Source organism: Gouania willdenowi, chromosome 24 (genome assembly GCF_900634775.1).
Source record: "Gouania willdenowi chromosome 24, fGouWil2.1, whole genome shotgun sequence".
NCBI classification, from domain to species: Eukaryota; Metazoa; Chordata; class Actinopteri; order Blenniiformes; family Gobiesocidae; genus Gouania; species Gouania willdenowi.
This window is the reverse complement of record NC_041066.1, coordinates 23,535,407-23,557,678: the sequence shown is the minus strand read 5'-3', so window position 1 is coordinate 23,557,678 and position 22,272 is coordinate 23,535,407. Positions and strand designations below refer to the sequence as shown.

At 35.9% G+C, this 22,272-nt stretch overlaps 1 protein-coding gene across 4 annotated transcripts in view; it reads left to right on the top strand.

Moving 5' to 3' along the window:
* Positions 1 to 22,272, top strand: part of utrn (utrophin) — a 217,543-nt gene that overhangs the window by 51,109 nt on the left and 144,162 nt on the right. For all 4 annotated transcript variants that reach the window (XM_028439117.1, XM_028439116.1, XM_028439118.1 and 1 more), the window contains 22 exons: positions 2,077 to 2,195; positions 4,173 to 4,310; positions 4,418 to 4,531; positions 5,859 to 6,014; positions 6,373 to 6,543; positions 6,618 to 6,815; positions 7,762 to 7,896; positions 9,543 to 9,692; positions 10,799 to 10,960; positions 11,716 to 11,847; positions 12,976 to 13,149; positions 13,242 to 13,397; positions 13,510 to 13,680; positions 14,821 to 15,000; positions 15,800 to 15,928; positions 15,997 to 16,167; positions 16,246 to 16,308; positions 16,495 to 16,659; positions 17,296 to 17,433; positions 18,249 to 18,332; positions 18,440 to 18,610; positions 19,432 to 19,604. In XM_028439117.1, coding sequence (XP_028294918.1) covers positions 2,077 to 2,195; positions 4,173 to 4,310; positions 4,418 to 4,531; positions 5,859 to 6,014; positions 6,373 to 6,543; positions 6,618 to 6,815; positions 7,762 to 7,896; positions 9,543 to 9,692; positions 10,799 to 10,960; positions 11,716 to 11,847; positions 12,976 to 13,149; positions 13,242 to 13,397; positions 13,510 to 13,680; positions 14,821 to 15,000; positions 15,800 to 15,928; positions 15,997 to 16,167; positions 16,246 to 16,308; positions 16,495 to 16,659; positions 17,296 to 17,433; positions 18,249 to 18,332; positions 18,440 to 18,610; positions 19,432 to 19,604 — 3,250 coding nt within the window. The remainder of the gene's footprint in view (positions 1 to 2,076; positions 2,196 to 4,172; positions 4,311 to 4,417; positions 4,532 to 5,858; positions 6,015 to 6,372; positions 6,544 to 6,617; positions 6,816 to 7,761; positions 7,897 to 9,542; positions 9,693 to 10,798; positions 10,961 to 11,715; positions 11,848 to 12,975; positions 13,150 to 13,241; positions 13,398 to 13,509; positions 13,681 to 14,820; positions 15,001 to 15,799; positions 15,929 to 15,996; positions 16,168 to 16,245; positions 16,309 to 16,494; positions 16,660 to 17,295; positions 17,434 to 18,248; positions 18,333 to 18,439; positions 18,611 to 19,431; positions 19,605 to 22,272) is intronic.

Genomic DNA, 22,272 nt, shown 5'->3' with positions numbered 1-22,272 from the left:
GACAGGTTCAATAATATTAATAATTAATTCCATTGTTAAATCAATTTTTACCCAGGGCAGCAGAAGCTTATGTTATTCAGCATGTTCTGTTTTTTCTTCTGAGGAAATCCTACTTCTCATACATGAAAAATCACCTCATTTTGCTCAAACCTCATCTTCAGACACAAGCCATCAACACAGATTTCTGATTTATTCAAAACTGAGTCTACAGTGCATCAGAATGTTTGACTTTAAAAACCTGCAAATTCTTGATAAATTGATGATCAATTTTCATTAAAAAAAAAAAAATAAACTATAAAATATCAGAATTTTATCTCAAAAACTGATTTTTTACAGCATTTTGATGCAATTGAATTGATTTCAGCATGTTTTTCACATATGACCAACATCTCCATGATGTCTGGATGCATTATGTGTATTTTTGTTTCAATAACTTTGCCTTTAAACGCTTGTTTTGCCTGGCCTCGGCTATTGCTGCGCAGACGCTATAATTGTTTGCATGGTTTTAGTTTGATTTGAAGTGCAGAAAAGTTTCATGCTTGACAGAAGTCTCAGGTTTTGTAAAGATAATGATGCACAGCGTGTGTTTTAGTCTCTTATTCCATCTACAAACGCTGCTGAGCAGAATTCAAATTGGCTCCAGATCCAAATCTTTCATGTTTTAATGAAAACCTGGACTCACTTTAGGTTTTTATATCTCAATCTTTGGCCAGAAACTACAAATAACACATGCCCTTAAATGGAATTCTAGATCTTGTGAAAACACGAGCACATGGTGTGAGATTACAGCCTCTGACCAGGGAAATGCCAAAAACGTGTCACCGTTTCAGACCTGGAATTTGCACGCCTTGTTCATTTGCCGAGAACTACTAGTTCTGTAAAACAAAGCTTTAGTTCTCTTTAGACCACAGGTGCACGTATCTGTCACGTTCTGCTTTGCCTCCGAGGCATTAATAATGTTCCTTTTATCTTTTAAGATAAGATAATATAACCTTTATTTGCCCCACAAAGAGGAAATGTGCAGTATTTCAGCAGCAGTCGATAAATAAACAGATAAAAACTCTAGTAACGCTTATTTTTGTATAGCTACAAAATAAAAAATGGGATCTAAAATGCTTTTAAATAGAACTGTACGAACCATGTGTTCACGGTTGGGGTCAATTACATTTTTAAAATTACAATTACAACTTCAATTATCCATGTTCAATTAAACTCACATATGATTATGTTGACCAGCATTTTCTCAATTACAATTATAATTGCGATAGTGCATTTCCTTCCTGAAAGTCAATTACAATTACGTCCTTGATCACTAAAGTTCAATTACAATAATCACAATTACTGATCCTGAAATAAATAACCCCATGTGTTAGCTTTCTGTTAGCATCTCCTATGAAAACGAGTCAGTTTTGACCCATGTCTTAAATCAGCTGTAAAATACACAAAAAAAACATTACCTTTTATTTCATTTGTTTTTTCATCTCCTGCTCTATCTTGTTAGGCTTAATTATTTATGAAAAATACTGGTTTTCATATTTTTTTTATCTTTTTTATGTCAGTATACCCCTAGATTTAAAAAAAAAAAAAAAAAATCTATATATATACTGTATATATATATTTTTGGTGTGTTTTGTGTCAGTATACCCCTAGATTTAAAAATAAATAAATATTGGTATTAATATTTTTGGTCTTTTTTATGTAAGTGTACCCCTAGATTTTAAAAAAAATATATTGATTTTTGGTCTTTTTTGTGTCAGTTTAAAAATTTATATATTTTTTGTGTCATTATACCCTTAGATTTAAAAATAAATAAATAAAATAAAGATAAAATGATCCTGAAGAAAACTGACAGGTAAACTTGATATGAAACATAATTTAATAATTTTATAATCGAACTGTAAAATGGTTTTTATTAAATGTTTATGACAATTATAATTACAAAGTACATTTTCTAAACTATATTACAATTTAAGTAGTTGTATTGTAATTATAATTAATTACCAATTATGCGATTACAAATTTAATTGAACCCTGCTTGTCTTCTTACTATTGTCTGTTTCTTTGCTTTTCATCCAGAACTGACTCGTCTTGACGTCGCTCAGAATCTGGTGCAGGACCTCGAGGCTCGACTGGGGATTCTGAGAGAAGGACTAGTGGACTTAAGTACAACAGAAGGAGCAGTGGAGCGAGCTCAGGTGAGTGGCGACATAGAAACCACTGAGGAAAGTCGTTAAAGAAGAAGCTGAAACACACAATATAACATCATTTAATAATACTCAGAGAGGATTTAAAGTTAGTCCTCACCTTCTTCACCACTGTAGACACTGAAAAACAACCCATAGATACATCAAATATATGTATACATTTTTTAATTTCATTATTTTATTTTGTAATATGGAGCAAAATATGAAACAAACAGGGGACTGGGTTGTACAAAAAAGGCCCAGGAATGGATAAAAAGATAAAATTAATACAAAAGTTTGGTAGCACGCTACAGTTTATGATACATATTGTTCAGTGTCTTTGTTTGTGGCAATCAAATTATATTTTTGTATTAATCTCATTTTTTCCTTTGTTGCCTCAGTGTAAAAGAGTTTATGATATTTATGTAGAGTCTTAAAGTTCGGGGGTTCCTCTGATTTACATGAAATATAAAGCCAATTCTCAATAGGGAAGGCTACAAAGGCAGAAATAAATAAACTCATGTATGCACGACATCATCTGAAGCAAGTTTGGTTATAATAATAAACAATAGGCCAAAGATACACAATTTGCTTTATTTAAATTGGTAAAAAGTTTAAAAACCAAATGACTGGGATTTTGTGTGTGTGTGTGTGCGTGTGTGTGTGTGTGTGTGCATGTTAATCTATAGTATTTGCAGTTTTTTTACTCCTTAGAAAACAATAGATTTCTTTATCAGCCACTCATTCCCACTGCTAAACCTTTGAGTGTGTGTGTGTGTGTGTGTATGTACATGTCTCCTCCTCCATCCTACGGTGGAATGCGGGTTGGGGGGGCGGGCGGTAGTAGTGGGAGGGGCCGTGGCACATTCTGGGCAGCGTGCCCATGCACGCAGCTTTATGTTCCTCATTGTGTGTAAGCTTTACTTCACTCACATGGTCACATGACACAATGTCCCAGCATGGACACAGTCATCGCATATCACATAACTTACACTTATAATTGAAATAATACGTTTGCTCAAAAAGGAGCGGGAAGAAGAAAGACTTATTTAATCCCACCCCCATTTTTTAATCATACAATTTTCACCATATTTTTTTTGTCTTGACAGAATAGGAAAATAACTGACTAACTAATAATCAGTGCCTTAAGATATACAGGAATACAATGCAAAATACCAACAATGGTAATAAATACCATTCAATTAAATTAGCATATAAAGACAACACTAGCCATAGATGTAATCGGCCTGATTGTATCTGATCCCAAGTACAAATGATCAACATTAATGTCAGCATTTAGAATAATGACCAATCTGAGCATTAATACAGGAAACAACCAAGGGTTTGAGTGTTTTTTGGTTTAATTTTGGTGTTTTTTGGTGTATTTTTTTGTAGTTTTGTGTATTTTAGTTGTTTTTTTGTGTACTTTTCCAGTTATCTTGAGTATTTCTGTTGTTTTTGTGTCCTTTTGCGCTCACCTTGTGTATTTTTGTTGTCTTTTTTGCCCTTTTTCTTGCCTTACAAAAAAAGCCTTAGCACATATCTTGGCTGTTTGACCTTTTACTTGCCTTTATTATTATAGCCTTAGCTCAGTTTTTAGCATTTGACATAATTATCCCCCTTTTCTTGCCTTACTATAGACTTACTTCCATTTTTGGAGTTTGTTAATTTTTTTTGTGACAAAGTTTTTTTTTTTAATCCAAATATGATTAGATCTTGCATTACCATGTATATATGTTCATACCATATATGTTCTGTTTGTTATTCTTGTCTTTTTTCATATATATATATATAGAGAACCCACCAAAACAAATTCCTCGTATTGTGTAAACTTTACGTTTCTGAATCTGATTCAAAGCAGAAACAGGTTAAAGTTCATAGCTTTGAATTGTCGTCATAGTGACCATTTGTTTTTTGTACTGTAGTGTTATTTTCAAACGTGCTGTTTGAGCCGTACGCATTCTGAGCCTGAACTGTGCCTCACCTCAGGGCCTGTGTTTGGAGATCGAGCAAACGCAGCAGGCGTCGGATCCTGCAGAACTACAGAAATGGAGCGAGTTGTCGTGCAGGGCTCGGGAGGAGCTTGGAACGCTGAAGTGCATGTTAGGAAGCATGAAGGACAACCAGGTGAGGGTTGTTTTAGCTACTGTTCAGCTCTACAGTGTGTGTGTGTGTGTGTGTGTGTGTGTGTGTGTGTGTGTGTGTGTAGCTAATGGAGGCGTTGGTGTGTTTAGGTGCGCGTGGAGCAGGTGGAGCGATGGTTGGATGCTGTGCAGGAGCTTCTGTCGCGAGATTCCACAGGGATGAGCGACACGGGTAATCTACAAGAGGAGCTGAATCAGTGCAAGGCAAGAGAGAAAAGAATAAAACACTTCTCATTTTATTTTGCTGTATTTTATTCATACTGCATGTGTCAAACTCAAGGCCCGGGGGCCAAATCCGACCCTTTAGAGCAGGAGTTCTCAACTTTGGGGTCACGAGACTTGGAGGGGGTCACCAGATGCCTTCAAGAAACTAAGAATATTTTTTTTATCCCATTTTTGCTTATTTTTACCCTTTTTCTTACTAAAGGCTAACCTCAGTTTGGATTTTTTTCTGTATGTTTTTGCCCTTTTTCTTACCTTTCTATATACTCACCTCATTTTTTTACATCTTACACATTCCCCCCCCCTCCTTTTCCTTCCTTACTTTTGCCTTACCTCATATTTTTTGGCATTTTGACGCTTTTCTTGCCTTATTATAGTTTTACCTCATCTTTTTTTTTTTTTGGGTATTTTGACATTTTTCTTGCCTTTCTTTTGGGTCACTTCAGTTTTTAGCATTTGACATAATGATTGATTGATTTCTGCCACTTCTCAATCAAATTTTAATGCCTTTTCTGCACTTTTTTCCCACTTTCAAGGCTCATATGTTGACCCATTATTGTCAACTCTTTTCACCGTATTTCATACCTATTTTTTTTTACAAATTAACTACATTCAGGATTTGTCATGCCTATTATTAGCCAGTTTAAACTAATTGTTACAATATTGACACTTTGAACCCTTTTTTTTAACCTCTTTTTCCATCTGTTTTTGGCCACTCTAATTTTCCACTTATAAGCAATTTCTGTGGTTTTTAAAATCCCATTTCACCACTTTTAACCATTTAATTTCTGATTTAAACAATGATTTACATCTTTAAAGTGACTATAAACTATGGTGCAAATAATAATAAACTTCCTGAATAACAGTAAATAATGTAACAGGGGGGGCCACGGGCTGAAAAAGTTGAGAACCACGTGTTTAGAGCATCCATCATGGCAAGTAAAAATGACAGAAAAAACATAAATTACCAACTAAAATTTAATCGTAGACATCTCAACCCTTCTAAATGTACAATATGAAGACTTTTCATGTGCTCACGTCACATGATGGCGACCATCTTTTATCTCACTTTGTTGAAATAACTTCAAAATCCTGCAATTTTCCTCAAAAATATTCCACAGAAATTCTCCAGATTGTATTAAAACTGGTAAAAAGTCAAGGAAATCTGACATTTGTAATGATATTTGTCATTTATTGCACATATTTTTAATACGCGCCTAAAATCTGCATCTACCTGGTGTGTATTTGGCCCCTGAATTAAAATGAGTTTTTTTGTGCATATGTTTCTGCTATTTTCTTCTATAACCAGGAGCATGTGAATGAGATGGAGTCAGTGGAAGGGTGTTTGAAGCAGATGAGGGAGAACGTAAGTGCTGTGCAGGCCACTGCAATCCCAGGACTGTCCACGTGGGGGCAGGAGAAGCTGGATGTGTGCCACGCCAGTTGGGCCACACTCAGCAAAAAGGTAGTTTTTGTTCTTTATTAAAATGTTTACATATTATATATTGAGTTGTGATGTGAGGCCATAGCATCCTCACTAGTTGTGACAATTTGTGAGATGCTAACACCTACACTTTTAATGTAATCTTAGCATTTATGCTTTTACTGTAAACTCTGATATGTCTGTCATTTTTTTACTCAGAGACACAACTTTAGCACTAAAATGTTGCCTGAGCTTTAGCTCAGTGTGGTCAGAGCCTGCTCCTAAATTTATTTGAGCAATCATCAAAGGGACCCTGCTTCATATCTTGCCCTTCACAATATCTGTAACTTAGTTATTCAGATGATTCTCTTTTATTATTAATATTCTTATTATTATTTAGCTCCTGAGACGTCAGGAACAAGTGGCAGAGACGCAGGAGAAGCAGGAGAATCTGAAGAAGGACTTGGCAGAGATGCAGGAGTGGATAACGCAAGTGGATGAAGAGTTTCTAATGAGGGATTTTGAATACAAGAGTTCGGAGGATTTGGAAACGTCGCTGGAGGAGACGAAGGTTGGACGTAGACGCTGACATTTGTTTGGTTTGAGAGTCACGTCCTAACTCGGCTTCTTTTATTGTTGTGTTAGCGCGCTAAAGACGACGCGCTACAGAAGGAAGTGAGAGTGAAGATCCTGAAGGACAGCATCAACAACCTGGTGTCGCAGACGTCGCCCCCTGGTGGAGGTGGAGGCATCAGCCAGGAACTCACCTCTGAGCTGGAGAACGTACTGGGAGGATACCACAAGCTCTGTGATCGATTAAAGAGCAAGTGTCACACCCTGGAGGTAAATCCAGCTGAGATGATCACTGTAGATACACTGCAGTCCTGAACTAAAGAGATAAGCAAGTTTTATCACAAATATGTGATTCTCTCTGATCCCAGGGTCATATTTTCAACATTTATGTTAGCATGGAACAATATTAACCAATCTGTGCAATAACACAGGAAACAACAAAGGGTTTGGTTTGTTTTTGGAGTCATTTTGTGTATTTTTGGTGTCATTTTGTGTTTTTCAAGTGATGTATGTGAACTTTTGGTGTTGATTTGTGTGTTTTTCAGTTATTTTTGTAAGAATTTGTAATCGTCTTGTGTGTTTTTAGAGTAAATTTGTGCATTTGTGTTGTGCTTTTATGCATTTTCTTGTGATTTTTTTTGGACGTATTTTAACTTTGTGGCGTCATTTTATGTTTTTTGAGTAATTTTGTGTATTTTCCGTGTTGTTTTGTGTATTCCCTGTGTGGTTTTGTATATATATTTTTTGTAAATATTTGTTGTCAATGTGTGTTTTTAGAATACGTTTGTGTATTTTTGTTGTCCTTTTATGCCTTTTCTGGTGATTTTGTTTGTTTTTTGGATGAATTTTGTGTGTTGCGAGTCATTTTGTGTTTTTAAAGTCATTTATACAGTATGTACTTTTGGTGTCAGTTCTTGTATTTTTGATGTTGTTTTGTGTATCATCTGTGTGGTTTTGCATATTTATCCAGTTATTTTTGTAAATATTTGTAATCGTCTTGTGTGTTTTTAGAGTAAACGTTTTGTTTGTTTGTTTTATTGTAATTTTGTATGTTTCTTGGAGTCATTATGTGTGTTTTTGCTGTTGTTTTGTGTATTTGTCCATCACGATGTGGGTTTTTTGCAGTCACGTTGTGTATTTGCTTATAACAGAACATGACATTACTCATGTTATTGTAGTGTGTGTGATTGTTAAAGTGTAATAACGGTTTGTTTAGGAGGTGTGGTCTTGTTGGATGGAGCTGCTTCAGTATCTGGACATGGAGCAAAGTTGGCTCAGCAACGTCGAAGAAAAACTCCAAGAAACGGAAAACGTACCAGAGAGCACAGAGGCTGTTAATGACGCTCTGGAGGTACACACACACACACACACACACCATCATCATCATCAGTATATCCATTTTTACCTTTATGATAATTAGCTGGGTTTCCATTACAGTTTTTTTTTCAAAATAAAAGTGATATTTCTAAATGTTGACGTACTATAACTGCGCTTGAACATGTTTCCATTGAAGGTTGTTTTAGGGTCTACATAATTCTCGTGAAATCTCATTCCGTGAGACTTCTCTGCAGGAAGGGTTAGGGTCTCCTCTTCTGTCCACACGTATTGCGTCATTTTTTTATTGGCAAGCAGTGATCATGTGACCAGGAACGTCACGTTTTGTGGAAAAATTGTTTCCATAGCGCTTCCTTTTGCGACACATTTCAATATTGAAACGTCGGTAATTCTTCCTCATGAAAGCGTAAAAACCTTTTTAGTGATATTTGAGTGTCTTTTTCAAAATTCCGGTGCTTCCATCACCAGTTTTTATTTAGATTTTGTTAGGGATGTAACGTTTAATCATAAGGAAGTTAAAAATCGATTCATAGGTATCACAATTCACAAAGATGCTCTGAAAATTGAATCGCAGTATTTTTTTAAACAGCATATATTTATCCTTCTCGTCTAAAAGTGTAGGCGGCGGGTGGAATCTGCTACTACTTTCTTTCTGGCTGCCATCTACTCTTAAACATGTTCATAAATGATTCTTTACCCCTTTAGCACTGAAAGAATATCTGTAATATTACGTGAATATCTGTAAAAGTCACGTTTTTTTCTATTAGCTCTGTCTGCTAGCATAGCATCTCTTCTTCACTGCAAAAATATCTGCATGCCAACCGACCACTGGGTTACCAGCGCCCTCTGCTGGTTCAAACAAATATCTGACCTAAATACAGTGAAATTACTGTTTTTTATTTTTAAAGTCCAATTGTTAAGGCACAAAATACATTTTCAGTTGCACTTTTAAAAAGAAAAGGAACAATTATGTAGTTTTGCATTGTTTACTATAGAACCAGAATTTAAATTAATAGGCTTCCTCTTCATTTGTATTATTCCTTTATTTCATTCAGGATTTATTTTTAGTTAAATTGCATTGTTTTGAATAGTTTATCAAGGGATTCTTTTGACAATGAAATATAAAAGGAAAATAGTACAGTATTTTCCCCCCAAAAATAAAGGAATATTTGACTACATTCCCATTTTGTAAAATAAATCGTGAGAGAATCGTATCGTGAACCCAGTATTGTGAATCGAATCGTATCTGGAGTTGAGTGAATCTTTACATCCCTAGATTTTATGCATTTCCAAGGGTAATGGAAACGGCTAAAGAAAGAGAAAATGGTTAGCAATGCGTCGATAGCCCATCTTTGATTAGTTTCTTATCCTGTTGCTATATTTGTGAGCAGCCTGCAGTCCTGTTGTCAAACTCCGTTAAATCCCAGAGCTGCATCTGTCACTTTGCATCGTAATTAAGGAAAGTTCGGAGCCTCGGACACGTTGTTTCTCCCTCTCAGCTGTAGCGTCTCCTCGTCATCTTTCTACGTGATGAAGGACGAGACGACATCTATTTTTTACAGCGTATCAATCTGACACTGCAGCTTTGTCAGAAGATTATTATTTATTACTTTTTTTCTCTTGCTTTTCCTGTTTTTTTTTTTAAAAATCTCACACCACCAGTCTTTGGAGAACGTGCTCCGCCACCCCGCGGACAACAGGACACAAATCAAAGAGCTGGGTCAGACGCTGATAGACGGAGGAATTCTGGATGAAATCATCAGTGAAAAGTTGGAGGCTTTTAATTCCTGTTATGATCAACTCAACCAGCAGGTCAGAATCTTTGTATTTATGAACAGTTTTCAGCAGAGTTGGAGTCAATTATAATTGTAATCGTAATTGAAAAACACATGTTGCCCTTGTAATCATAAGTGAATTGTAATCGAGTACAAATAATTAACTTTGTAATTGTAATTAACATGAAAATTTGATATAAAAAAACTGTCATTTACAACGTATTTAAACACAAACCTGTGGAACCATGTTACAGTTCTATAGCTTACCCATACGTAGTTAATAATTATTAAAATGTGTTTCATATAAACATTTCCCACTACCTGTCAGTTCTCTTCAAGTTTATTTTAACATATACTGACACCAAAAATATTAAAACCTATATTTTCATTGATTAGGAAGTCTAACAAGGTAATCAATAAATAGGAAATAAAATAGATAATGATAATATTTTCTAGTATGTTTTACAGCTGATTTAAGACATGGGTCAAAAATGTGTCAAACTCGAGGCCCGGGGGCCAAATCCGGCCCTTCAGAGCATCCGATTCGGCCCTGCTGGAGAAAGTGAAAATGACAGAGAAAACATGAATGATTGTGTAAATTACCAAATAATTTAGTTGTTGAAAGAACTCAAATTTTTTCCAAAATCCTGCGATTTTTCTTAAACTATTCCACAAAATATTCACAAAATAAACAAAAATTGGTTTAAAAAATAATTTAAGTATCATTTAAGTATCTGTCACTTATTTTTTAATATTGTTGATGCCTTCCATAGTTTATGTCTAATTTATAATTAAAAGTACAAACTTGGGCACATTTATGGTGAAATTGTGATTAATTGAACTTTAGTAATTGAGAACATAATTGTAAATGACTTTCAACGGGAAAATTACGGTTAACAGCATTTTTTCCAATTATAATTATAATTACAATTGGAAAAAATGCTGTTAACCGTAATCATAATTGAGTTGTAATTGAACATGAATATTTGAAGACGTAACTGTAATTAAAATATGTAATAAATTGACCCCAACCCTGGTTTCCAGTGTGATTGACTGTAATTTGATAAGATTGTGTGTGTGTGCGTGCGTGTGCGTGCGTGTGTGCGTGCGTGTGCGTGCGTGTGCGTGTGCGTCTCGTTCCAGGCGGTTCAGCGTCAGATGTTCCTGGAGCAGCAGCTTCAGACGCTGAAGGAGAACGACCAGGCTCTGCAGACGCTGCAGGATTCTCTGAACCATCTGGACCAGAAGCTGACCTCGTACCTCACAGACCGCGTCGACGCCTTCCAGCTCCCCCAGGAGGCCCAGGTAGCGTGCACCTGAACACAGCGGTAGATAGTAGATGTTTAGGGTGTAGGAAAAAATGGATTTGGTGATACATCGCAATATTTTATCAGCTGATTCTCATATCCATCCAAAAAATGTCCAAATCGATATTTTTAATCATGTTTTTTTATGAAAAAAATAAAATCATTTAACGTCACTAACGCAAACGCCCAGTCACTCGGTGTCAGTGAACGCACCATCAGACCTTGTTAAACTACCTCACTCCTCAATGCATTTTAACTGGAAGTTGTTTGCACTTTATTTTACTTTATAGATATATGTGGTTCCTTTTTATTTTTATTTTTTAGAATTTAAGAATCAGAATCTATTGTAGAAGCAAAAATTTAATGAAAAATTTCATTTGACAGATTGATAAACATAAAACTTGTTTTTGATATTTGTACTTGAATCAAAGTTACTTATTTTTTACTTGTTCTCACATGTTAAGGAAAAAAATAATCATAAATTGTATTTCATACCATTTTGTACTTGTGAAGTTGAAATTTGTAATTATTTATATTGCGATAAATATCGTATTTTGACACGCAAACCGTGAATCGTATCACATCGTCCGATTCGTGGCAATACACACCCCTAGTGTATGTTATTATTTTTTCTTCCACATCAACTTTAACACTGATGTTTAAAATAGATCAACACCAGAGCATAAACGAATGGACAAATGAATAAAAAGAAGAATTATCTGTAAACAAAGCCTCTTTCTTTCTTTTGTCCAGAGTATCGGGACAGACATCGCTGACCTGGAACGCACCGTGGAGGAGATGAGGAGAAGGAATGTTCTCAACCTTCCTCCTCCGCCCTCTGAGGGCAAAGCACCACGAGGTGGGACCATGCTGGACCAGCTACAGGTAACGCTGACCCCTATTGGACACCGTGGGGAACTGTTTTCTATCTATTATAGAAACTCTACATGCTCAGATTTTGTTCACAATGTAAAGAACTTTAAGCTTAAATGTGATATCAACCATAGTCAAATTCTACTGTTGAAGCAAAAAGGTGTCAGTGATATTAACGTGACCATATTTTGATTTCCAAAAAAGGACAATTGTGCCGACCTCGACATAATTAAAGTACTCGGCGTTTCCTTGAATCTACCTCGTAACGAGAAAATATGACATAGTAAATAAATAGGTTGTTATTGTTCATAAGATTTAAGAAATCATTTAACAAAGACCTTTATATGCATTATAATAACAATCTGTCCTTGAACAATACAAACTTTCTTAACATCTCTCATAATTGAAACCATTGGAAAAATTCCCTCCAACAAATTAAAACTATGACAAAAAACTCCAAACGTTCCTTAACTTCCCTTTAAGCTTAAGTTTCCTCCTTTATTGTCATTTCCCTCTCTGAACCTCCATCCATGAAGGTTTTATCATCCTTTACAATTAAATCCAGCAGTATTTGGTCTCTTTTAATCTCTCTCTGTCTCTGACTTTGGTCGTCCTTTGAATTCTCTTTTCCTTGCATGTGACGATTTGATCAAAGCAAAGCGGCCTCTTTGATGTTTCTGTCACGTGTGAGTAAAATTATGAACCACGTTGGCTTTAAAGAGCAACTCTTTAGCTTTCAGAAATGTCTCAGAGCAAATATGAGTGGAGTTATTGTCTTTTATATTAACGTGTTCCCAGAGATGCGTTCAAGGTCCCTGGGAAATCCAGACAAATTCATTAATTAGTAAAATATTTCTATTTGCGTGTTTTATCCGCTCTAGGATTTTTGCGAAAGTCCTTTTGCACCACTATTGCTACACTTTTGACTTCACTAGTAAAGTCTATTAGTGTATTAGTAATCCTAAATGTTAGCTTAGCTATGGTTGATATCACTGATATTAAGTTTCCATAGTTTACACATTTATGAGCTTTTATCATGTTTTGCTTTTTGTCTGGAATGTTTTCTGTCCCAATAATCCATGTCTTTGAGACGTTATTGTGTGTGTGTGTGTGTGTGTGTGTGTGTGTGTGTGTGTGCAGAGGAAACTCAGGGAAATCTCCACCAAGTTCCAACTTTTCCAGAAACCCGCTAACTTTGAGCAGCGTATGTTGGACTGTAAGAGGATCCTGGACGGAGCCAAAGCTGAGCTGCACGTCCTGGATGTTAAAGACGTGGAGCCGGAGACCATCCAATCACACCTCAGTGGATGTATGGTAAGAATTAGTTTCACACACACACACACACACACACACACAAACTGCTTCTAATATTAGTTTGTGGATGATTTTCATCTTATGTTTTGCAGAAATTGTACAAATTGTTGAGCGAAGTGAAGCTGGAAGTGGAGACTGTGATCAAAACGGGTCGACAGATTGTACAGAAGCAGCAAACAGAGAATCCCAAAGCTATGGATGAACAGCTAACCGCTCTCAAACTGCTCTACAACGACCTCGGGGCACAGGTTACACACTTCTAATATTCTATTATTATAGTTTTAATAATTACTGCCATTGTAGATCAGACATTTGCACGAAAAAAAGCAAATTAAATGTTTTTGTTTGTTTGTTTTTTAGGTAACTGAGGGAAAGCAGGACCTGGAGAAAGCTTTGTCCCTTTCTCAGAAGTTCCAGAAGGATTCTGCGTCTCTCAGCGACTGGTTGAACACTAACGAATCCACGCTACAGCAAAAAAACAGCTGTGGGGACATGCCAGCAGACATCGATGCAGAGGTGGCATGGACCAATGTGAGAAATGCTTTTAATCATCATAAAACACAACTTATTAATTGATAACATTTGACTAAGAATACACAGTTGTACAGATTGTAGCTTGTTATAATTGCATTTTGTGCATTTCTGTTGTCTTTTTGTGTATTTCTCCTGTAAATTGTATGTTTTTTGGAGTCATTGTGTATTTATGTTGTCGTTTTCTGTGATTTTGAGTCATTTATGTATTTTTTGTTTTCGTTTTCTGTATTTTTGTTGTCGTTTTGTGTTATTTGGAGTTTTTTGCATATTTTTTTATTTATTTTTGTTGTAGTTTTGTTTGTTTCTGGAGTTTTTTGTGTGTTTTTATTGTCATTTTGTTAATTTTTGTAGTAAATTTCTGTTTTTTTGTCTGTCTTTTACTGTATTTTCCTGCAATGTTGTAAATCTTTGTAATTTTTCTTTTTAAGTATACTTATGTATATTGTTTTTCTTTCATTCTGTGTATGTTTGTTTATTATGTGCTTTTTGTTTTCCTGTTGTGTATTTTTCCTGTAAAATTTATGACTTTTGGAGTCATATTGTGTATTTGTGATGTCATTTTGCATTTTTCACAGTCTTTTTATGTTTATTTCTGTTGTCGTTTTGCTTGTTTGTTAGTACTCTGAGTTTGCAGAATAATTTCTAATGTTTTTCTTGTCTTTTTGTTTACTTTTGTTGTCATTTTCTGTAATTTTGTTGTCGTTTTGCATTTGGAGTACTTTAGCTTATTACTGTTGTTGTTTTGTTCATTTATGTTGTCGTTTTGTGTGTTTTTGTAGTATTTTCTGTGTTTTTCTTGTCTTTTATTGTATTTTCCTGCAATGTTGTAATTCTTTGTAATTTTCAATATATTCTTGCTTTTGTTTTGTGTGTTTTTCTGTTTACTTTGGTAGCCAAATACAATTAGGACTCCACATCCCACAATGCAATGCAGTGACAATGTCACTAATAGTGTTTAAAGTGGAGATTAAACTGAACTTTCGAGCATCAACTTCAACCTTTTCCTTTTGTTGAGCAAATGATCTTTGATTTATTGATGAATGAGGCAACAATATGTATTTATCTGATAAGAATACACAAAAATAAAGAAAATACACATGTACATCCACAATACAAGCTTTTGGTTTCTCTGTTCAGGGCCTGCTGAAGGAGACGGAGCGTCGGAAGGCGGAGCTTTCTGTCCTGATGGAGACCAGTGCTGGGCTGCAGACTCTGGTGGAGGGGAGCGAGGCTCAGCTGGAGGACAAACTCTACGAGCTCAATGAATCGTGGGGCCGCGTGCACACGTGGACTGAGGACTGGCTGAGCGCTGTCCTGGTTAGTGACAATGTTTGACATAAATATTCATCTTCTCATCTGACAAATTAGTGTGTGGAATAAAAACTTGCTCATCTACCTCAAGGAGGGACACATTTTTATAGAGCAGACATGGCTGGATGCACAACATTACTCAAAAAACGCACAAAACAACACATTAAACACACAAAACTAGAATAAAATGTGGAAATTGACTCCAAAATCACAAAAAAATACTCAAAATTAGGGAAATGTCACAAAATGACAGAAGAATTCACAAAACCACAGCAACAATACACAGATGTTCTCTAATACCACACAAGACAAGTACAAACAAATATACGCAAAACAATGAAAAACATACAAAACAACACACAAATTATGCAAATGACAACAAAAACACACAAACTTAGAGTAAAATCATAACTTTTACAAATTGATCCCAAAATAACACAAAACAACAACAAAAATACACAAAACTAGTGTTGTTTAAATTTAATCCAGAATCATACAAAAATAACAACAAAAATTAAGAAAATTACTCTAAAAACACAAATTTATTAAAAAAAAACTCTTGCTTGTGTTAAAGCTCTGATTGGTCATTATTCTAAATGTTGACAGAAATGTTAATAATGTGACCCTTGGATCAGATAAAATCAAAATATTGTGATCAAAGTTGCCCATCTCTGCTTTTATTAGTGTTATTGTTTTAATTTTAAACACATGGTGGTGGGCGTGGCTTTACATAAACTGGCTTCAGTTGACGAGAACAGTTCTTTGATAAAGAACCACCATCGTTCTTATCCTTGTGTGTTTTCAGAGCCACCAGAATGAGGTGGAGATCTTTGATGAGAATCTGGCTCACATCAGCACGTGGCTTTACCAGACCCAGATCCACCTGGACGAGGCCGAGCGCCTGGCGCCCACAGAGAGGGACGCCGTGGTGAAGGTGGGACTTCTTCATCTAATCTTTCAGATTTGGATAAACATGAAGTGTTTGTGTGGTCGTGTGATCAGAGGATGCTGGAGGAGCTGCAGGACATCAGCCTACGTGTGGACAGTGTCCGAGACCAGGCCGTGATCCTGATGACCAGCAGGGGGCCGGCCTGTCGGGACGTGGTCCAGCCCAAGCTGTCGGAGCTCAACTGCAACTATGACAAAGTGTCGCAGCACATAAAAAGTGCAAAGGTACAAAAATACAATTAGGGACATAAATTCTCCCTCACGCCAATCAGTTTTCATCACGGTTTCATTTGTGATGAGCAGATGATGAGCAACGTGGAGTCAGAAGCTGTGGAGATGAACCAGCACGAGCACGTGATCCAACAGGTAACAGAAACAATCATGAACCACATTTTACAGCTTCACGCACACACGCACACACGCACACACACACACACACACACACACACACACACACACACACACACACACACACACACACACACACACACACACATACGTTTGGATATATATTTACAACTTGACTTGTTTTAAATGACTAATTTTAATCAGGACACTCAAAGTGAAGAAGTTCCATCTGAGGCTGAGTGCCCGACTCCACCTGTGAAGATTGTGGTGACCAGTGAGCTGACTGAGCTTCAAACTGAGGTTCATGACACACTACGAACTCTACAACAGCAGCAGCAGGACCCACATCGCATCACAGATGATGACAAGGTGGGAGGAGTCTTTCTTTAGATCAGTGTTTCTCAAACTGTTGGGGTTTCATTTATTCAGACAATTATTTTTCCAGGAAATGTACTTTGATCTCCAGATCAAAGTAAATTTCCAGGAGATCAAAGTAAATTTCCAGGAGATCAAAGTACATTTCCAGAAAAAAGGTTTCCCGAATAAATTAAACCTTAACACATTATTCAAAAAGAAGTCAAATAAGAAAACATCAAAGCGATCAGCAGTCGCCTCTGAAGAGGACTGGCAGTTGACGATGGAAAAATGTCAGGAGATCAAAGTGAAGAAAATTTAAATGAAGGTGCTGCAGGAACTGATATTTGTCATTTATTGCTTGGAAATTGCATTTATATGGTCAAATTAATGCACAAAAATTGTTGAAATAGCTTGTTTTCTCACTTAAAATGAAAATGAGTTTGAAGTGGCTGCTTTAATTTACTTTATAAACTCCTTAAAATCTTCAAAGGTGATGATGATGATGGGAGTATGATTATAGTGATATTTGATGCGTGTGTGTGTGTGTGTGTGTGTGTGTGTGTGTGTGTGTGCGTGTGTGTGTGTGTGTGTGTGTGTGTGTGTGTGTGTGTGTGTGTGTGTGTGTGTGTGTGTGTGTGTGTGGAGCAGCTGGATGAGGAGAAAGCAGCTGTTGAAAACCTGTTGAAAAGAGGAGAAGAGGTTCTGCAGCAGAGCACAGACGAGGTCCAGAGGGAGGAATGGAGACTCCTTTTGCTGCGTCTGCGGAACCAGTACTCAGCCCTCACAGTAAGACGCACAGCTTTAATAATTTTTAATCAATATCTGACTTATTGATTTCCCTCCATCTCTGTGCGCTGATATTTCAGTCTCATAGAGTTCGTGAAACTCTCACGAAAATTAGTTCATGTCATTTTTTTTGTGCATGGCAACACGATTTTTGCATATTTTTGTGCTTTTTTTTTTCTTTCTTCGTGACACGAATATTTAGATTTTTATGTAAAGAATTGCAAACCCATGTGTGTTAATAGGATCGTAACACAAACCTTCAATTAAACACAACGCACCAACAAAAGTCACAATACAACGGAAAAGTCACAAGACAATGGAAAAAGGGGATTATTTTCAGAATAAAATACTCTGTGTTCAAGATTTCAGACCCTATCCAAAAACCAAGCACAAATATAGACTCAGGGGAATAAAACCTGTCTGCTGATACCACATTTTACACAAAATTAACACTTCTCTTTAGGCCCGGAAAGTGTCCCTTTCGGCTCTAGCCGAAACCAAATTTTAAAATCGTAATAAAAGTGCTCAGATCGGGCCAAGCGTGGTATCAACGGAAACGTGTGGTCCTCCCGAGTCTGAATATATCCAAAACTATTTTTTTAATAAATATATTTACTGGTACTTTATCATTCATTGAGTCTGGTACTGTTTGTTGGTTATTTCACTAAAATGTAAATAATTAATAATTTAAAAGACAATTAAAAACAATAAAATGAAATAAAATTCGTGATTTGATTTGTTTTTTCTTTTTTGTAAATTTTTAATATCGTGTTTGATATTTTTAGATCATGTCTTGGTTTGTTTTCCTGCTTTAGGAGCGAAGGCGGCTGCAAATCAGGCAAGTTGAAACCTCTTTGATTGTTTCGTCTGGTCACGTCATCGGAGAGCAGGCGATGGAGGTGAGAGACTCACACATACTGCTCAACGGAAATGGCAATATTATTATTATTATTAGTTATTTTAATACCTTTATGAAATAATAAACCCTCTGTATTTCTCTCTCCAGGAAGTAGCAACTGTTGTTCCCAGCAGTGTAGCTTTTGTGAGTCCCTCTGACTTCCTGTTGGACATTAATAAAGTTTTACTCTCCATGGCCGACAACGAGCTGCTCCTGAACTCATCAGAGCTGAACGCAGGGCTTTATGAAGACTTCTCAGGCCAGGAGGACACGCTGAAGGTGCGCTCCTTAATTACTGTTACCTGGTTTTTAACCTTATTTATTTATTACTCGGAATTAATTTAATTAATTGTTTTCAGTTATGTTACAAAAACTTAATCGAATCATGAATTTTATTTAGTTTTATTCTTTTTAATTATCTTTTTTATTTAATTTACCAGACTCAAAAAAAAAAAAAAGTTTTAAAAAAAGAACTAAATCAATCACGATTTTTATTTTTGAATTACATTTTATTTATTTGAACATGTTAGTAATATAGCCAAAAAACAATACCAGACGTAATGAAAGATAAAAAAATAAATTTATTGTTATTTAAAAAAAAAAATCCTTAATAATTAATTTCATTTTATTTTTAAGTATTTATTTATTTATTTATTTAATGATAAAATAAATAATATAAAAAATCCCCCCCCAAAAAAACCCATAAATCAAATCATGAATTTTAATAAATTTTGTTAATTTTTATTATCTTTTTTAATCTAATTTACAATCCTGTGAAATAACCAAATAACAAACAGTACCAGACTCAATGAAAGATAAAAAAACATTTAAAAAAAAATCTTATTTTTTTGTTTTAAACTAAATCAATCATGAATTTCATTTTAGTTTTTTCTAAATTGCCTTTTATTTATTTTAAAATTTTAGTGAAATAACAAATGAACAGTACCAGACTCAATAAAGTACATATTAAAAAAATAAATGTATTCTAAATGTTTTTCATTCCGTCACACAGACACTAAAAGCACAACCTCTCACCATTGAGTCGTCGTATAATTCTGTTGAGGAAAATGTTAATGAACTTTTCTTGTTTTTTCCTTTAGAGCATTAAAGACAATCTGGAGGTTTTAGGAGATAAAATCACAACGATCCACGAGTGTCAGCCTGAGGTCATGGAGGATGCTTCCCCTGCTGAAGTGGCTCAGATGGAGGACGGACTAACGCAGCTCAACGCAGAGTGGGATCGACTCAACCGCATGTACAATCACCGCAAGGGGTGCGTTTTGTCCACCTGAATACAGACCGCAGTTCACATACGTCTGTTATATTAGCCTGAGGCGACTGTAAAAGCAGAGCAGAGTTAGCGTGTCACTAAAAAACAGCCAAACGTGTGCATGTTGTGCCAGGATGTTACCGGTACTTTCCTCCAGGCCGTGTGGCATTGAAACGTCAGCTGTTGGTTATTCAGCGGATGAATGATCCCACACGCCCGACACATCGACCTTGGCTGTTTTCATAACCATTCCTCCAGCGTAAACAGGCTGTTGTTGCTTATTATCATATCGAGTCACTCACTCACTCATTCTTTTTTTTCTACAAACGCTGAGTGTGTGACCTTGACCACCGTCAACCCAGTTCTGTGGGCGGGAAGGCCCCTCCCCCCCATTTACACATAGGATAAGATAGTGTTGTACTGAAGAACGCACCGAGACAAAGATGAATAATAACTAGACAAGGCCTGTATTCACAAGATCAATACGTATTTGATAATTGAAAATTGAAGAAATTGGCAAAAAAATGACAACCTGTATCTGGATTTGTTGACAAGTTTGTTCTTTTTATGAATTAAATGGAAATTAAAAATGCAGGAAAAACAGTAGACTGACCTTGACCTTAAATATGACCTTGAGCGAAGGTGAAGGTCACACATTGAAAGGAAATGTTGTTCAATGGTACCAGTCTGAGCACTGGATCTCATTTTGTGGCCAAGTTATAGAGAAAAAAGTGTTTTTGGGTTTTTTTTTTAACTTTGACCCCTACCGATCTTTTTACTGTTAGGTCGTACAGCTTTTGGTCCAGAAATAAAATACTCCACTTGAGATGAGCTTTTCACAAATGTAAGCATCAAACTTGTACGATAAATATTCATAGAGATATGGAACATTTTGGTTTTTGACAGTTGATGCAACTTGGACCTTAACCTTGACCTTTTGGTTCCAAAAAAGGTCAACTGCACATCCTTGACATTGCCTCTATGAGATGACGTATGTGTCATTAGTGCTGCGTTATAGCCTAGGAGGAGTTCCACGACAAAGGAGTTGCGGAAGAAAAATAATAAGAACTCCTACGAGAACTATGTATTTGGAAATTTTTTAATTGCCAAATACAATAATGACAAGGTTTAACAGTTAACCCTTCTATTATCTTCAAATATTACTAACACAAAGGAAATGTTGTTCAATGGTACCAGTCTGAGCACTGTATCTCAATTTGTGGCGAAGTTATAGGGAAAAAAGTGTTTTTTTTGTGACGTCATGAACTTTGACCCCTACCGATCTTTTTGCTGGTAGGTCGTACAGCTTTGGTCCAATTAAATGAAATACTCCACTTGAGATGAGCTTTTCATAAATGTAAGCATCAAACTTGTAGAGATATGGAAAATTTTGGTTTTTGACACTTGACGCGATCTTGAACTTGACCTTGACATTTTGGCTCCAGAAAATCGTGACTGCACATCCTTGACATTGTCCCTATGAGATGACATACAGTACGTGTGTATTAATAGCCTAGGAGGAGTTCTAGAACAAAGCAAGTTGCTGAAGAAAAATAACTGTTATAAGAACATTGTATTTGGCAATTTTCAATTGGGACTGAATATTTGTGCAAAATTTGGTGATTTTTCATGCACAGGAAGTAGGATTTCCTCAGAATAAGAAGAAAGCAGGAATGCTCACAGTGAAACTGCACATTAAAGCTCCACAGCTCCATCTGTAATCATAATAACCTCCAGACATCATTAAAATTCCAAAGTTCTGCCTGTTTTTTTTTTTTTTTTTGCTAAAAGTTACTCATCCAAAACTCATTTCCTCCACTTGTCCATCTGATCACATTTGTTTTGCTCCCAGCGACGCGCTGAGAGGTTCTAACCAGTGACACAGAAACTCATTTTCTAAATCATATTTGCTGCGTCTACTTCTCTTTATTCAGAAAGTCTCTGTGGCGTTTTAATAGAGGTCAACCTTTCCATTCTGTCTTATCGTTTCCCATTGGGTGAACAACGTTAGCGTTTCATTGTTAAAGAGCAGATTGTGCTCCTATGTCTTCATAACGTTGGCCATTGTGTGATATCTGCTTTGCAGTTATAACAGATCCTTTTCAGTGTGTTCAGGTTGTTGGATTTCCTGTGTTTTGTCTTTCTTTAAAAGGTCTTTACTTTGAAATGTCAAGTTTATCCTTCTCAGTGTTTTTTTTTTTTTTACCAACTCTGGCCTCACTATTTTAAGTATTTACCAGGAATTAGAGACAAATTCACTGATTTGTTCTTGTTAATTACAGCAAAACTTAAAATTTTGATTCGTGGTGTGGTCAAACTTTGGTTTTAGTCTATCACAATTCTTTATTAATAGGTTTCATATGTGAGAAACTGATTTAAGAAAAATGCTTGAGAACAAAATTCAAAGCGCTGTACAAAAAAAAGATCAAATTCTGTCATTTTCCAAAACATCATCTACAATGATGCCAAAATATACATTTTTTCACTTAACATTGAACATCTATTTGTTTGATGGGTACTTTTCTTATTTGCAAAGCAAAATGCATTCGTTTTATACTACAATCATCAATTATTAATTGGCTTTATATGTGAAAACTGATTTATTGGTGTGATTTGATTCGTGGTGTGGTCAGTCGATTATTCACACACTTTGGTTTTAGTCGATCAAAAA